The sequence below is a fragment of the Gallus gallus genome, chromosome 3 (genome assembly GCF_016699485.2).
Source record: "Gallus gallus isolate bGalGal1 chromosome 3, bGalGal1.mat.broiler.GRCg7b, whole genome shotgun sequence".
In the NCBI taxonomy this organism is placed as follows: domain Eukaryota; kingdom Metazoa; phylum Chordata; class Aves; order Galliformes; family Phasianidae; genus Gallus; species Gallus gallus.
In genome coordinates this window covers 48,487,020-48,504,659 of record NC_052534.1, presented here as the reverse complement: position 1 = coordinate 48,504,659, position 17,640 = coordinate 48,487,020, and the positions used below count along the sequence as shown (strand labels likewise).

The window sequence follows — 17,640 nt, the reverse complement described above, 5'->3', positions numbered from 1 at the left end:
TGCAGAACCTGCCCCTAACCCCCACTGCCCCTCCCCTGACACAGCTCCATGCCGTTCCTTCGGGCCCTGTCGCGGCCACAGAGAGAGGAGCTCAGCGCTGCCCCTCCGCTCCCTGTGAGGAGCTGCAGCCGCCATGAGGGCTCCCTTCAACTCCTCTGCTTGGGGCTAAGCCAACCCAGGGACCTCAGCTGCTCCTTACAAACCTTGCCCTCCAGACCCTTCATCATCTTTTTAGCTCTCCTCTAGATGCTCCGTAGAGTTTTATGTCCTTATGTTGTGGTGATCACACCTGCACCCAGCGCTGGAGGTGAGGCCACACAGCACAGAGCAGAGGGGACAACCCCTCCCCTTGGCTGTGGGTGTGCTGGGCCTGATGCACCCCCCAGGGTACAGCTGGCCATTCTGGTGACCAGGCCACATTCACAAATCGTAGAATTCAAATAAATAGCCAATATGGATCTGTGGACTCCGTGAGAAGATGAGGTATGTAGGAATTAGGTACCTCAACACAGTACAACTTGTCTCCTTCTTAAACCGAACCTACAGTGAAATTACAAGCTATTATCAGAGTTAATAATCCCCAAGTCCTTAACTTATTCTACTGTTGCAATGAATTTAGGAAAATAGTGACTATGTATTATTTCAAACATACATGATCAAAATTCAGAAGTCACTGGATCTAGTAGATAACACTTCAGTTCTGTCAAATGCAATTATACTTTCCTATCTGAAGAACAGTAACATCCTTACATGTCCTTCTAAACGACACTAAATGCTAAGACCAGAAGCACTTTTTTCTATCAGCTGGTAGAATTACAACCTGTATTCCTTCTGTACATAAATTCAGTTTTGAAAGCAGGACATCTTTCAAAATTCAGCAAGACATAAACGTATGAAGAACTCAGTAATTACAAGTCTGGCCAGATTCACAGCACAACCCTGCACTTCAAGGGTGCAGCGACCACTTTAGCCCAGTCTCTAGGAAAAGATTCTGATGTGATTCTTGGCCACTGGAGGGCAAATTTAGATTTCCAAATCAAGTAGTCTATTTACCTACGTAAAGTAAAACATCAAAACTGATAAAGCAGTATTTTTTCCAAAAATTAAAATGCATACAAAGGAGAAGAAAATATGTACCCTTTGGAGCAAGGAGGGCTCGTAATGTGAAGGGAGACAACAGTAGATAAAAAAAAAAAGTTTCTGTTCTGAGAAAAGTTGCTCAGGCTCTTTATGAGGGTCAGTGCAGTCTGTCCCACTGCATTAGTTCTTGAAAGAAACTAATTTCAATTTTCACTCACATTAACTGCTTCATTTCTCTGCAAGGATCTGAAGCACAGTTTAGACCAATTATCTCCAATTTACTAAGCTGTGTTCCCAATTCCACTGAGAATTGTGATAAAGCCGAGTTGAATATACAGTCAAAGTTTAGAGAGGGGTGAAAACCTTGAAGATGGAAGTTAAAAGTGTTGAACAATCACATACTCAACACTTTATTTACCTACAAGTGGAGACATTACTGTTGGTACATTTACTAGTATTTATCAGGTTTCCATGGTACTCACTCATAGCTGTCTTTGGATTATGAATTAGCTTATGAATGTGTTGTCACAAATGCAGGAGAAACTGAAAAGACCTGGTTATCCAGTTCACTGGTCCTTCTGTTTGATCACTCTCAAAACAAAGAGCCATCAGTGAGGGAACACTTTTGCTTCTGTCATGCCACTTCTATAAATCATGCAAATAATTTCTGAAGACTTCCCTCATACCCTCAGCAAAGACAGAAGCCAGGCACTGACACACAGCTAGTCAGACTAAAACGAACACAGCTTGTTGACCACATCAATCTCACCTACAGCGGTTTCTGCTCCATTCCTTAGATATGGAAGTCTAGCGGTTGGGCCCAGCATTAAACGTATACACCATTAAATATCTATAAAGATAATGCAAAACATGAGGTGTGGATTAACAGAAGATCCCTGATTGCTTATTGTGTGTTAGAGCATGCTTCGCTCATTCGTTCACTAGTCTGAATGGTCTAGCACTACACAGCCTCTTCCCCCACCAGGAATCACCATCATTCCCAGCATTCCTTGTACCAGACCCAAATCATTCCAAAGATTCCTCATACCAGGCCCAAACACACCAGGGTTAATTTTGCCTCATTCTGTTAATCCTGCTACACAGATTCTACGTTAGATTACTAAAATAGCCAGATCCAGCTGTCTGAACAACTGAGCAAACTAACATAAAGGTCTCCAATATTTTTCCAGAAGTTTAATTCTGAAACTTTGAGAAAGCTTACAGTAGTTTGGTCAACTGAGGAAATCAGCTCCTTTCACACAATGATTCACTGGAATATCTGCAAACAACAGTATTTGGGGAAAAAAACAAAACAAAACCACACACCAAACAAAACAAAAACAATCTACCCCCCAATTTAGGTTGTTCCAGCTCTTTGTTCACAGCAGGTTATCTTGTTTCACATTAGCTAAGGATTGGAAGTTGATGGGACAAGTTCCACATGGAGATAATAGAAGGCCCTTATTCTATAGGGCACATATTTAATCTCAGTATCTTTTTGTTGTTGTTGTTTATATCTCCTGCAGATGAAGTCAAGAGCCTTCTCCTTACCTTTTATCCCCTCAGAATTACCACCCTCTAACTCTTAGTCTGACTTAGTTGTGACATCTCCTTGTGGATAATTACTCTCTTGACTAAAATAAAACTGATGGTTTTATTCCCAAATCATCTCTGTAAAGGAAGTGCTTCTCCCAGATCATCATTCTGGTTCATACTCTAAGCCTGAATCAACACGTGCTCCTTCCTAGGTCTCACACTCCTTCTGCATAGCCATCCTAGGATACAACTAAGGCAGCACCCTAACAGTTAGGAGGGCAGAGCACAAAGCAGGCTTCCATAACTAAACACATGGCTCGCATTTTCAACCAGAACGATTTCCAAAGACCATGTCACTCCTCTTTGCATCTCTTTAGCTTCTCCATCACATCAAACGCAAGCTAATTGCCTCAGCCTTCAAAGTGCCCGACACCCCCTCTACCACCTCCTTCTTATCTCCTGTATGATTAGGGGTTATTTCACGCTTTCAGAGAATCCGTGACACCAATTTCCATTGTGCATTTTTTCAATTAAGCACCTTTATGCTCTCTCCTAAGCCACCCCACAGGCACAGGCGGAACTCCAACATCAGCACACTACGACATCATTACCTTCCTTCCAGGTCTGACGGAAGCACTCAAGACAGAAGCCAGCTCTGTCCTACCAGGAGCGCCTTGTAGCTCACCTCTGGGCCAAACGCTTCTAACTCGATTGCTTTTTAACTAGGGCCCTTAAAGATGCCGTTTAGGGAAGTTCCTCTGGTACTTGATTAAGTTTTACTACCACTAATGTACAACTCGCTTGTATTTTCAGGCTGGCTCAGCCCTGCCCTGTCACCAGCACACAGTTGTTAGAACAGCAGATGTATGTCTGTCACAGCTGTTATTTGTCATGCACGCAGACAATAAGACATTCTGACATCTCAGCTGGTAACCTCTTTAGAAGAGACAGTTCCAAATATTTACTGTCTAGCAGACACTTGCTCTCATTACAAGGCAGGTAGCGTAATCAAGTTACTGCTCAGAAATGGGAATTATCCAGAAAGCACAGTTTGAATGATCGCTGCTCTTGAGCGGAGGCCCTTGCATGGGAGCAAGCCAGGAATTCACCACACTAGATTTTAAAGCCATCAAAATTCCCACAGAAGGTTATCTTTGCCAAACTTCTATTTTGCTGCAAGAACAGCTTGTTGCTCTGCCAGGGTTTTCTTTCTGGATTCTACCTTTGAAAGCTTCCCAATGCAGAGGCAGGTAGCTGCTCCAACACGGCCCTCTGCTTTCCCAGCAGGACCACAAACAGAAACCTGTATTAAAATCAGTACCCTGGATTTCTAAATGAGATAAAAACAGGGTGGATCACACGTGCTCTGTCTGAGATGTCAGCAGCATGACACAGCTCTCCTCATACTGACCATGCAGCCTGTAGCTACATTCCTCCCACCAAGCCTGAGGGCACCTCTCTGAGGGTCAACAAATCAGCACATCTTCCCACTCTCACTTTGGATTCTCAGCATAGGAATGGGAAGCTGGACCAGAGAAGCATCCCCGCTATGAATAGGGAATGGGCTCACCTGTTAAATACAATGGTGCCATTGCTGCAACTAAGAACAGTACCGCCTAGGTCCAGCCTGCTTGCTCCCTTCACCTGCTGCCTCCTTTGCCCCAGCAGCCAGCACACCTTGCTAAAATGGTGGGGGGAACAGTGGTGCCAAAGATGCCGAGCAACTTCCTGTGCTTCCTGTTTGCTGAAGGAGCTCACCGAGTGCCAGAAGCCACCAGGGGAAGTTGCCAGGCCTCAGGCTGGGGAGGAGATGGGAATACAGGGCCCGTGCTGGTGGGCACCTCAAAGCTAACTCTGCTTAAGCCCTTCTCAGGCCAAGCTTTGGTTCACTGTGTGACTCAGGACAGAGTAGCAGACACATTTCAGAAGCACTGGAGGGAAGGGCCTTCATTCCTCTCCTGCCCCACACACCCAGACATCTGCCACAGGTGTTTGCCTAATTCTGGCTCTGGGTCTCAGCTGGGCATCATGAGGCAAACAAATCCACTAATAAATCAGGGAACTTTTCCAGTGCAAAAACCCTCCTACTGTTTCCTGAAGGGTTGATGAGTTTGCTTGTTTTATGGAAACCTAAGGTGAGCACCAGTGTGACGCAGGGCTGCATTGCATAGGCCAAAGCAGGAAAGATGGGCAAGGGATAAAGAAAACAATAGGTGAAAAGTGGTATCTCTGCTGAAAGGGCCAGGAAATACCTAGATCAGATGAACCTTCTATGGGAAAACACCCTGCCCACTGATATCAGCAGCGCTGTAGGCACTGCTGCACAAACCCAATGAATTCAGTCTGGACGTGTGAATGGGTTGGTACCTTCAGCTACCTGTCATGCTCCCTGCAGAGGGGCTTCCCACAATAGGGCAGCTGTACATAACAAGGATCTACTACAAAGAAAAAACAACAAGAAAACAGCCACCAATTTCAAGTCCCACTACAATGCTGGGTTGGAAACTCTGGAGCTGCTTTACGTGCAAATCAGCAGCAATTTGTGAAAAGTTAGGGCAAGCACCTGGGATCCTAACTCCTTCAGCTTACGTTTAATCTGCAGTGCTTGCAAACCAGCACCCAAAGGCTCTCAAATATCTTTTCTGCCATGGTAGCCCAAATGCTTCACACGGCATCTGACATCTCCTGGACTGCAGAAGTGAAACACAGGCCCACGTGCTCCCCCTTGCAGTAACCAGGACACCTCGAGACCTGGTATTCGGCCAAAGAGTCACATGGGGATAACAAGGCAACCTAAAGACTGTAAATTCAGGCCTTTCTCAGAGAAAAAGCAAACAGGATTTCATCTAGTGCAAAACAGGTCTATTATGAAAGAAACTTGATTAAACATTCTGAGGCGTTTCAAGTGATGAGGAAGCAGAACTGCCATGAAATTTTATACCGCCTATTGTAACAGTTGCCCAGACAATGTATCTGTAATTCACTCGCCAAGGCTCGCTCAAATTGGATTGCATAAAGGCCAGTTTTCTGAATTTCTCATTCAGAAGAGCTGGGATGAGTGCTTCAGTTTCAAAAGCACGAGAAGGGAGAGCATCCTTTAAAATGACACCACTGCCTTTTTTTTTTTTTTTTTTTTTGCAAACACATTAGCTCTTTGATAGATTTCTCCAGGGGCACGGCGTGATCTGGTGATTTTCATGTTCAGAGGGCTGAAAGGAACAGCTATGAAAAACTGTGTCATGAATCTGCATGGAACAATCTCACTGCGGTAAGGACAGAATAAGGGAGATATGAAAAAGAAGCGGGACTGAACTTCATTAAAACTTTGATTCAGTGTAAGAGAAGACAAAACCAGCTGTTCTAGGAAAACCACAGTCACAGAACTTCTTACAGCAGTGATACGCAAAGAGAATTTCCCCACCTTTAATCAACTTGAATGACAAAACCAAAGTGTTGGAAAAGACGCTTCCTAAAGAGCAGAAGATATAAACCACAGTATTTAGGACCAGTCATAGTCTGCCTTGGAGAACAGCATCAATGGCATCCCCCTTTGCTTGCCTTAGTTCCCATGACTGGGTAAACACGACTACGACCATTGCAGCCCTTCTCAAAGTCAGGTTATCTTTGTTTTAAAGCAATCACTGAGACCAGAGGCTCGCCCTCCAAATTCACCACCGTCTACATTTCAGCATTTGAATTCTAAAGCGGCTCAACACAACCGCTAAATATTTTGTTAACCAACACCGATCCCCACTGCTTATTTGGTTAAAAAGAAAATAAAATAAATCTCGGTTAATTTAAAGTTCATTCTCGATGTGGTTTTCAGATCTGTCAAAACACGCACAAGGAGGTCTAGTGGAAGCCAGGAACTATGGGAAATTCAACTTGAAAGTTAAATCTGAACCACAAGGTCAAAGAAACAAAGTCATAACCCGTTCTCAAGCTCCAACACACCCACACGCCCGCTCACAGAAACTTGGAGTGCTCCGAGGACCCAAGCTCTGATCAGGCTGCGCAGCGGACTCCGGGCATAACGTCGCATTATGTCTCCCCTAACAACTAACGTCTAACCCCAACACGATGCTATGTAAACACGTAGATGCACATAACCTCCCTTTCAGTCCCAGAATCCCCTCAACACGCCAATTCCTGCGGGATAAATGGGTTCATTCATAATCTATTTTTAAACACCAGACGTTTTAAAAGAATTTCTTTCAATTCTTCAACGTCTTTATTTAAAATAACACAGGCTCGGACCCCGATCCCTCCCCCTCCCCGTTGGTTGTTGGCCGCCGCCTCCCCGCTCGCCCCGTCGCTGTGCCACCGGGGAGCGCCGCAGCCACCGCCCCCACCGCGACCCCGCGCCCCCTCCCCGCCCGGCTCTGCTCGGGGGGGCTGCGGCGGGCCCGATGCGGGACTGGGAGGGTGAGAAGAGAGACGCTGAAGCTGGAGCTCAGCAGGGGAAACTTGGTGGTGCAGGGAGGGTCCCTGCTGCAGTCCCCCCGACGCGCCTCCCAGCCGCATCCTCGAGAGAGATGGGGAAAAAAAAAAAAAGAAGAAAAAGAAAAAAAAAGAATAATAAGGAAGACTGCGGGAGCCCTGGGTACCACAGCAGCGGCCGTAGGACCGCAGTCAGGAGGGCTCCTAGCACAGCACTGCCCCGGCTGGGTGCGGCCCTCTCCCCCCGCAGCCGCACACAAAAGCGTCGCCGCCACCGCCGCCCCCCGCCCGGCCCCGCCGCCCTCGCCCCCCGCCGCCGCCGCCACGAGTTTTATGACTGCGGCGCTGCCCGTGGCGCAGTCCCGGCCCAACCGTCGCCCGCCCGGCCCGCAGGCTCCCGCCGACCCCGGCAGGTGCCCGCCGGCGCGCAGGAAACTTTCCCCGCGCTGCGGAGCCGCCGCCCGCCTCCCCCGGCCCCGCACCGCCCCAGCCTTACCTTGGCGGGCTCCGGGGGGGCGGCGGCGGCGGCCCCGTCCTCCTGCGGCGGGGCGGACGGCTCGGCGGAGCTGCCGGCGCCCATGGCGCTGCCCCGCAGAGCCGAGCGGAGTGGAGCGGAGCGGCGGGTGCTCGGGGGGCGGCGGCGGTGCGGCCGGGAATGAGGGAGCGCGGCTCTCCGCGAACTCCTTTAGGGAGCGAGAGGAGGGAGGGAAAGAAGAAGAAAAAAAAAAAAAAAGCGAGAGAGGGAGGAAAATCACCTCCGCCCCTGGTCCCCCCGCCCGTCTCCCGCTTGCTCCATCACATGAGCAGAGCCCCAGACACGCCTTGCAGCATCGAGCCGGGCTGATAAGGAGCGGCGGCGGAGGAGGAGGGGGGAGGGGGGCAGCGCCCTGCCCGCCGCCCGGGGCCTCTCTCCTCTCTAGTGGGCACCGCCGGGGTGGGAGCGCTGCCCGGACCCCGGACCCAGCCCGCGGCCGCCCCGCGGCGCTGACTCAGCTCTTTTACCTCCCCCTCCGCCCACCGAGACCGAGCCGGCGCCCGCCGATGCCTTCGGGGTGCTCCGGCTAGGGGCTGCCCCGCGGTGGGCTCGGGGCCCCTTCGCCACCAGCGCCCCGGGGGTTGCCGACCTCAGCCGTGCGGGCCGCCAGGGGCATGTCCGGGCTGCGGCTGATGCGGGGCGAGCAGGGACCTATGCCTTAGCGGGGTACCGCGCTGCTGGCTTTCTTTCTATTTTTTTTTCTTTTCTTTTTCCATGCGGCACAGGTTCTCATTGATTAATTCCTGCTAGACTGCATGGCGAGCAAAGCAGGCAACGTGGTAGCTTCTCTCCCGACCCAGACACACGCACACTGTGCCCCACTTCCCTGTGCCACAGGAGTGGGACCAACGTGCACACGGCAGCACGCCCATCCAAAAAGGACCCCCAGGGAAACGACACGTACACCGAGATAAACCAACGGCGGTGTTGCGTTTCCAGAGGGAGCCCCTCCCTGTGAATCCCCCCATCCTCCACTGGGTTCATAGTTTGAATCAGAAATCAGGGACGTTTTCCTTTAGAAAATGTGAAGCAGTCCTCATCCATTGAATCACTGGGTCATTCCAGTGTGTGTGTATATATATATATGTATATATATTCTCTTAACAATGCGCTGTGTTAATTGCTTGCTCGCTGCACGTGGTCAGCTTTTTATGTAAAGCAATCAGGCCACACCAAGTCATTGCATGACACAGCCACTGCAGCAGTACAAGAACCTCGTGGAGCCTCAGCAAGAACCAAACTGCTGCTGGGGATGGTGTAGGCAGAACCACATCTCTCCCTTCAGCCCAGCCTTGCTCACCCTCAAATATATGTGTGTAATAGCAAGAACACGTTGTCCTAAGGCCACTTATCTCTCTAACAGTTTTCTTAATCTTTCATTTGTTTATTTTTTCCTCATCTTCAGGAAATTAGTACTGGTGCATTTGTTTTAAGGGAGAGCAGGGAAAGGGAGTGAAAATTGGTTGTGTGGTCGCTTGGCTCTGGGAGGTAGAAGTGAATCCCAAAGCCATGGCCAGCCCATGAGAGCAGCTGCATGCCAAGGGCAGAATCCCCACTGAGTAATTCCCAACATTTCTGGCTTCTGAGCCCAGAGACGCTGAGCCCTTCTCACTTCTGGTGCTCATGTAATGCATCAGTGCTTGGAAGTGCTGTAGATGCAGACATATTCCAGACTGGGCCTACGAGATCTTCTTTGTGGTAAATTATCACCAATAATGTGCTTGTGATGACAGAACCAAGCCCACAGCAGCTTACAGGGCCACCCAAAGGCCAGCCTGTCTTCTGGGTTCCCCTCAGTTGCAGCCCCACTGCAACCCCAGTGGCTCCTTGGCTTAGAACTGAGGGAAAATCAGGGATCATGCTTAAGAAGAGAAAAGTGCCAAAATTCAAGCTCCATGGCATATCATTTTCACTGCTCGCTGGCCACCAAATGCTTTCTTTGCAGGCAGCCTCCTTTCTGCCATCTGAAATTGCTTTGTAGTCCTTCTGCTCATGGCTTGTAACTTTCGCTTCCTTTCCTGAAGTAGCTCCAGCACAGGGACTGCAGGAGATATATCCATGTCCCTGCTTTGGCCCAGAAGCTGTTTGTTGATTCTCTTGTAGCCTTTCACCATGCTCTGTGCCCTGTCTATACAGGAGGAATAGTGACAGATGACAGTTCTGACTCTGGCATGTGCTCTCTCATGTTTCTCTATCTTCCACCCATGTGCTAGAAGAGTTACTGCCCAGACCTTTGCCCTGAGCAGTGTGACTGCCTCTTGCTACACATAGGCCTTTCAGGCGCTAAGTCCCTTCGCCTTTCCAGCAAGGAGGAGTCACTTGTACTTCGAATGGTCCTCTTCCCAAGGTACCAAGCAGCACTGTTGCAAGAATTTTTGAACTACAGACAGAAGTATGCATGGTTACTTTTCAGAAAGCCAAAAATATAGTAATGAAAGTACTACTGGCATGTTACCCACATAGAATCATAGAATCATAGAATCGCTAAGGTTGGAAAAGACCCACAGGATCATCCAGTCCAACCATTCGCCCTTCACCAATGGTTCCCGCTAAACCATGTCCCTCAACACAACATCCAGACGCTCTTTCAACACCACCAGGGTTGGTGACTCCACCACCTCTCTGGACAGCCCATTCCAGTGCCTGACCACCCTTTCAGAGAAGTAGTAATCACATCTCTTATCCCATCCGCGATTTGCTCCATCTGCAACTTGTGGCCATGGCTCTGGGTCCCTGTCAGTCCAGCCGTGCCTGAGGAGCAGTGGGGTGGCATAGAGGGCTACGCCTCTGCATCTGCAGTGGGAGGTGGGGTCACCTGGCGTGGACTACGGGTTCCCCATCTCTGTCCCAGGGTGCCTGGTCACAGGTTTGTGCAGGAGCTGGGGTGGCTGCCTGGAGCCCTGTTCACACCAACAGCCCGCTGCTTTTATCAGCAGGAGCCACACTGGGATATTTTTGGCATAAATGCTAAGTAGAAACGTATCGTGTAAGTGTTCTTGAAATGGGAAGCTCTCGAGAACGTATCTTAGATCTGGATAGAGAATGTAGTGCTCTGATTTCACCTCAGCTGTACTTACCAGCTATCTTCAGCCTTTTTTTCCCTCCTTTTTAGCTAGTTGTGATAGGAAATCCCAGGATGTTGCTAGAAATAAATGTGTATACCTGAGGAGCTAATACATATCAGCCTAACAAAACACTAGCAAGAAGTGTAAAAGGAAGAAAATGACAAAATAAGCCATGTAAAAATAGTTTGCTTGCAAAGGGAAGAAACAAGAAAGGGAAACAATTTGCCAAATTACTTTTTTTTATTATTATTACTCCTTAGGAGGTAAAATACTCTAAAAAATCATGGTGATATACAACATGTATAAAAAAAAGAGAGAAAAACAAAACAAAACAACAAACATGTCAATCTCATCCATTCACATCCCAGAGGTTATCTGTATCAGAAAAGAGCTATTCATGTATATATACGTGTGTGTGCAATTTATAAAAGTCTCAAGTTTGATGATTATTTAGGTAGAAGTCGTATATCTGAATAACAAGTCTGTCACCCAGTGCATGTTTGCACACTGTAGCTGGTCCCAAATACCCCTGTTCAACGTGCTGTAGCCATTTTGGGAGATCTGCCCATACCCCTGGTTTACTTTCTATCCTTACTCCTCACTTAACTCTGCTCTTCGTGGGAGTAGTTTGGCAAACACATGAAGCCTCAGTAGTCCAATTACCACCACCTGCCTGAGGGCAGTTCCTCAGAAGGGCATGGGACAGGGCAAAAGACTACAGCAGTCTCATGACCCACTGGGAGTTTGACCAAAGAGGTGCACAGCATGGCCTAGTCACTGCCCAAACAATGCGGTCTCAATTTCTTACTTCCCCTATAACTTTCCTGTGAGGGGGGAATGCTAGATCCAGGATGTAGCTTAGTTTCCTAGTAAGCATTTGGCTGTCATGCAGCGTAGCAGAATAAATAACATGGTGTACAGAGGTAAGGACTGCAGGGTGCCAGTGTGGACCCCAGCTTGCAGGCAGGGGCAGTGGCAGTGGCAGAAGTGGAGAAATGTGTCCTCCCTGGTGGTGTTTTATCTCCCACATAGATAAACACATCTCACCCAAGAAGCCTTTCAGTCAGTGCTCTGAGGAAATTCCTCATCAAGGAAGGAATGCCCATGTGACAGAGATAAGGAGGCAGAGGAGCTCTCTGCAATGCCATTGCCCCATTGTCACAGCAGCAGGTGAGCGATGCTGCTTTGTCCTCAGGAGGAAACCCCTGGGACTGGGATTGGGACTGAGAGCAGCACTGCAGAGGAATGCCTTGGCACTGCTGGCGTTGTCATGGCAGCTGAATGGAAGGGTTCTGCAGCACCAGCTGCTGGGACACCTCTCTGAAAATTAAATTTTAATTCTGAATGGACTCAGAATAATTTAAGTTGTAAGAGACCTCTGGAGGTCAAGTTCTTGCTTAAAACAGGGCTAGTTTCTGCCTCAGATGAGGCCATTCAAGACTTTGCTCAGGCAAGTTCCTGTTGCTCCTCACCTCTTGCTGGGGCTTGTAGTGATACGCTTCCAGCCTGTGCTACTGAGGCAGCCCTCAGTGCCCACAGCTGGGACCTAGATCCAAGGTGCCTGTCCTTTGCTTGTCCCCCAGTAGTCTCTGCCAAGCCTGTGTGTACCTATCTCCCTTCCTGAGGTGTGTTGCCCCCACCACTGCCCCAGCAGGCACCTGGCCTTGCCCACTGTCCACACTGCCACATCCTCTCTCAGAAGTACTGTCCCATAAATGGGAAAGAAGATCATGAAGTTTTTCTGCATCCCTTACACAGAGATTACCTGCTCCTCTGGTCATTTTTTGTCATATTTCATGGCCCCTGGCTGAGCTGAGAGATATTTGCTGTGTGAAAAAATGGTGTAAGGTATGTGATCCTTTCTCTGTGATGCACTCCCCGGGAAACTTTGGTAGCTGCAGGTGGGAAACAACGAAATGCTTTCTGGATCACAAACGCCAGCAAATAGAGCAGGAAAACAAATTTTAAAAGAAACATGCAGACCACCAGGATCTCAGCGCTGTCACATTCTTCCTTTGGCCTAAGGACCATCCTATTTTGCCACTGCCCACCCAGAATGCTGCAGCAAGGATGATTTTCCTAGTTCATTACCTTGACCTTCCTCTTTGCAACATTCCTCTGGCTCTCCACAGAGCATAATTCTTAGTCTTTGCCTCAAACAGCTTTCCTCATCTATTGTTACCATATTTATAATCTCTTCTTCAGTGCTGATGATGGTCATCACCCTTCTGCTTTTGTGAGATCTTCAAAAAAGAGATTTTGTGCTTTGCCTTTTGCTGGGGGTAACGTCCTTCAAAGCCCTTCAATAAATCATGTCTTTGATATGCTGTCTACAGAAAATGGATCGGCTGCAGGGATGTGGCTGATCTATGATCACTGCCTGGCATGCTGGACAGCCTTACTTCCTCATTTCCTCATCTTGCCTTTATTGGTCTCTAAGTACCTGGTGCAGCCTCATCAGACTTCACCCCTGAGCCTGAGAGCCCCTCCTTTATTCATACCAAGCCACGTGCCTCCATGCAGCTTTTGCTGTTGCCTCCTAGTTTCCTCTAGCCCCGTGCTGGTGGCAACTGGCCCCACAGGTCTGTATGCAGCTCCGGACGCAGAAGGTCCCACCAGACACCTCCTGTGCAGTGTCTGGGTTCCAAAACCATATGCTTCATACCTGAGACTTTTCACCTGGGCAGCCAGCAGTGCTTGAGTGAGTGGGTGACACAGCTTCTATGCTCTGAATGGAGGGAAGCTGTTAGATCTGCCCTTTCCCTTACTTTTAAATTAGGCTGTGAACTCTCCAACGCATGCACTTTTGTTCTGTCTGGTCGGCGCTATGTTGAAAATAATGGGGTTCTGTCTATGAGCTGTTTCTCCAGTAATACAAATAATAAATAGGCTTTAGCTATTCATAATTCATAACTTTTGTCACAACCAGTGAATAGAAATGTTAGGCTCATCGCTTGACTGACAAAGTACAAAGAAACATCCAAACTTTTAACCAAAAGCTTTTAACGTTCTGTCAGGGTGATCAAAAATAAGCTTGCTTGCAGAAAAATAACCAAAAGAAAGATAGCCTGAAAGATAACCATCATGTTTCAGACTTGTGAATAATTTCTGAGCTGGGACTCTTAACTCAAAGCATTTTTAGCCCTTTATTTTCTGTTGAGGCACATGAGATTACTGATGCGGGAAGGGAGCGAGAAGCAGAGCAAGCATAGATCATTTCCATCATCCAGGTTTTGTCTTAGTCATTGTACCAGAGGGCACTGGTACACCTGACAAGCAGAAAGCTTTAGAACTTGAGAGAACTGTCTACAGCCTTTGTGTGGGTCATTGTATTTGCCTACAGCTTAGAAAACAAAAAAAGTACAAAGATGTTAGGGTAAAGAAATCTTTATGTAGAGTGTCAGGTATAACTGTAAAATGTAGATCAACCTTTGCAGTATTAGCACATCAAAAGGTAACATGTTTCTCTCTAAAGGACTCCATCTTTAAATGTTTATAGCAATAATAGCAGATCCTCAACCAGTCTGGTTGCCTTCATTGTAACCGCAGGAGCAATGACACGGCTGGTGGCATTTCTATGGTTGGTCATACTGCCGCAGAACTGGAAGTGATCCTTGTTAAGATTTTCAGTGAAAGAAAAGAAGAAAGAAAGACAGCAAGAAAGCCTTTCCCACGTCAAATTCTTCAGGCTGACCTGTCAGCTTCTATGTTACTACATTTGGACTTGAATTTCTCACCAAGGTCAGAGCAGATTAGAAACTACTTTCATATCTGACAGAAATATTACTCCCCTGTGAACACAGGGTGTATCTTAAATGTGGAAAAAGGGTTCTGTCTTCTCATACAAGCTGTGTGGAGGACATGGAGTCCTCTCTATTAACTCTGATTTGCACCAGCAAGTCATCATCTTCTCCTAATCCCACTTCCCCACCTTTGTTTGGATCTAAGCAGTGAGCTCTGAAAACACAACTGAAAATACCAGAAAGACATAATAAGAACTGAAAGATCTTATGATCATCTCATGATCACCAACATTTCTCTTTATTCCGTTTGTGGGAAATGTGCAATAGTTTTTTTTTTTCTAAATCGTTCCTAAAACACACAACAACAAAGTTATGTGCAGCCGGGCAAGGGCTTTCTTTCAGGAGTGACCTCAGGACTCACATTTCCTCTTGCCTGAAGCTCAATTCACTTTTGTAGGGAACTTGCTCAGTGGGAGACATGTTTTTCTTAAATGTTCAACAGCTGCATGGAAGCTAGGCAGAAGGAAAAACAGAGGGGAAGGCAAAGGATAAAAAAAAATAGTGCTGTATTCCCCCCTTGTCTTTTAAAACTCGGGTTCCCTCAAATAAAAAGTAAGAAAGGAAAATCTGAAAATCCTGATATGATGAAACTGAGACCCATCGGCTGAATGGCATGCCAGAGGTCATGGAGAAGTCTGTTGTGGAGATTGGAACAAAGCACAATATCCATTTCCCAGCCGTGTTTACAGAAATGTCTAGCTCCGCCAGAATTAGTAATGGGATGCCAGAATGAAGAACAGCTACAGCTTTTTTCAAGCTCAGATCTAAATAACACAGTACTGCAAGAGCATGTGAAAGCAAAGAGCGAACAACTTTATGAAGCGCCTTTATTTTAGATAAGCCTTACAAAATAAGAGGATCTGACGAGGAAGATGTTTGGGAAAGATGTACAGTAGTTGAAAAGAAAGGTGACTAGGTGAGGTGAACTCAAAGTACTGAAGATCAGCATTAACCTGAGCTTCTGTTTGATCACTTGGCCTTCCATGCATGTATCCCACATTCACTTAACATGTCAGGAATTGAACCTGCATGCCCTTCTCTGCAGTAGTGACAGCCTGTAGAAGCAGAAGCAGTTGCTTGAAATAAATGAGAGGAATGATATCCCTGGTTTACTTTCCCTGTGTGGGATGCCTTTCTTAGCTGGAAATCAACTTGTGCATCTTGCATACATGAAATAAAGGAAAAATTAAGAGGAAAAAAATGAAGTGGCAATCAGCAGAAAGGAAGAGTTGGTTGTTAAGGACTTCAAAGATAGAGGAAGCAAAGAACAGATAGGGAAGCAAAGAAAATCAGTAGAAGCTAAGAGGTACCAAGGACAATTAAAAAGTGAGGGGAAAGGAAGCATTACACAGAACTTTTCAAAAATATACTGTTTGGTTTGCAAAATGGTTGCAAGAATAGTTTGCAGAATAGTTACAAAAGCTTTAACCTATTCTGATGAATGGCTGAAGTTCTGTCAACAATCACTTTTATGTGAAAATCAAGAGCTATCACTCTGCCTGTGCATCTGTAATCTTTCATCAGCCTGTAGGCCAAGTCCTCCTTGCTCAGCATTGCTTGTGGTGGGGAGAGGATGGAGATAATGCTGACAGAAACTGGTGCTGCTTTACCTGACTCTGTCTGCAAGCAGAAGATACTGCTCTTGTTAAAGCAACAGGTCTTCCGTACATGCAATTAGCACTTTCAGGATGTTCTTCCAGGCACCAAGACAAAGCTGAACACATGAGGTGGGATCAACGTCTCTCAAAGCACATAGGTCCAGACTCAGAGCAAGCATATTTCAGGCAGCCCATGGGGAGAAGCAGTGTTTCTCTGGCCTTGGGCAGCAGTGGAGGCAAAGCTCAGGCAGGATACTGCGGGCACCTAGGCCTTGTCCTGAGGTGGCCTTGTCCACCTCAGGAACACCCTGTTCCTGAGCACTGGGTTGTGCAAGCTCTGCCAGCATCCCACCTGGAGGAGCAGGCCTGCAGGCCATGCTTTCAGAGGGCTGGTTTATCAGGACCTCCTTCTAGACTGTGCTCCTTTCAGTCTTCAGCACACCTTCTTGAGTGGCTCAGAAATAACTCATCCACCTGCCACGTCATGGGAAGCTGCAGAGCGGATGTTACTTGGGGACCAGGATTTATCAGAGCAATGCCTTTTCTGCAGGGATGTGCTGCATGCCCCCAAGACCTCTGAGAAGGACAAGACTCCTTACTAGTGTGGGTGCTGCTTCGTAGCTTATTTCTTGTTGAATCAGAAACTGTAAAACACTGCTCCATTCCTCTGTGTGTATGTAGGCATCATCTTGTGATCATGGCTCAAAACCCAATCCTGACAGCAGAATTTAAGTCCTATGGCAAAGCTTATAATCAGTTGTTTTGAACAATTTTGCTCCTAAGCCACTGACCTTGCCTCGAATTTAGGCTGCGTTGTGCCTAATAAATACCATTGGCCACTGTGTCTGGCTACTGGCAAACAGCTGCATTATGAACATGGGCAGCTGACAAGGCCAGGATGTGATAGCAAAACCCAGGTGGATATTAGCAAAGTTTACTCTTGTGAGTAGCTGGTGCTGACGTAAATCTGCTCCCAAAAAGATGATGGTGAGAATCTCCATGCTGGGGTTAGGTGCTTGGCAGCTTCTATCCTCAGGCTGCCAAGTCATCCAGTTCATGTGGAAATAAATTATGCCTTTCTTTTGAGAAGGTCTGCCTTTTAAAAGCACGTTGCTCTTTTCAAATCTATAGTTCTCAGCACAGCAGGATGAAGATTTTAAGTTATCTTTTGTGGTTTTATGTTTGTTTGTTTGTGAGTACATGTGAGAAGTGAAGATCTAGACTGCTGTATCTGTCTGCATGCAGATGATTTCTGCAGCCTTCTGCAGCACAGACAGCTGAGGACAGTGAGCGGCCCACACACAGAAATGCAGAGACTCAGGCTGGCTGTCAGCCCATGACCCAGGGCAAGAAGTGGTGGGAAGGGAGGCACTGTCCTTCTAGGGTACGCCAAAGGACTTTTAATTCGGCACTATGAAGTTGATACTGTTCACTATTGGAATATCAGGGAGGAAGAGATCTCTTCAAGTATATTTGTGAAATAGCTTTCTATTTCATAGCTTATGCCTTTTCTAAGCTCTAATATGTAGTGACCAATACAATTACTGAGGAATGAAGTGTTGCTTTTTTGTTATATCTGTCTT

General features: G+C 47.2%; 1 protein-coding gene across 2 annotated transcripts in view; it reads right to left on the bottom strand.

Annotated features, from left to right (window-relative positions):
- Positions 1-7,764, bottom strand: part of AKAP12 (A-kinase anchoring protein 12) — a 31,225-nt gene extending 23,461 nt beyond the window's left edge. The window contains exons 1-2 of one of the 2 annotated variants that reach the window (XM_046939036.1): positions 7,553-7,764; positions 1,850-7,141 (exon numbers count right to left, since the gene is read on the bottom strand). Coding sequence is in view for 1 of the 2 variants with exons in the window: in XM_004935623.5 (XP_004935680.3) it covers positions 7,553-7,636 (84 nt within the window). In the remaining variant the exon portion in view is untranslated. The remainder of the gene's footprint in view (positions 1-1,849; positions 7,142-7,552) is intronic. The other variant, XM_004935623.5, reaches the window with a different exon arrangement.
- Between the last annotated feature and the right edge of the window lie 9,876 nt (positions 7,765-17,640).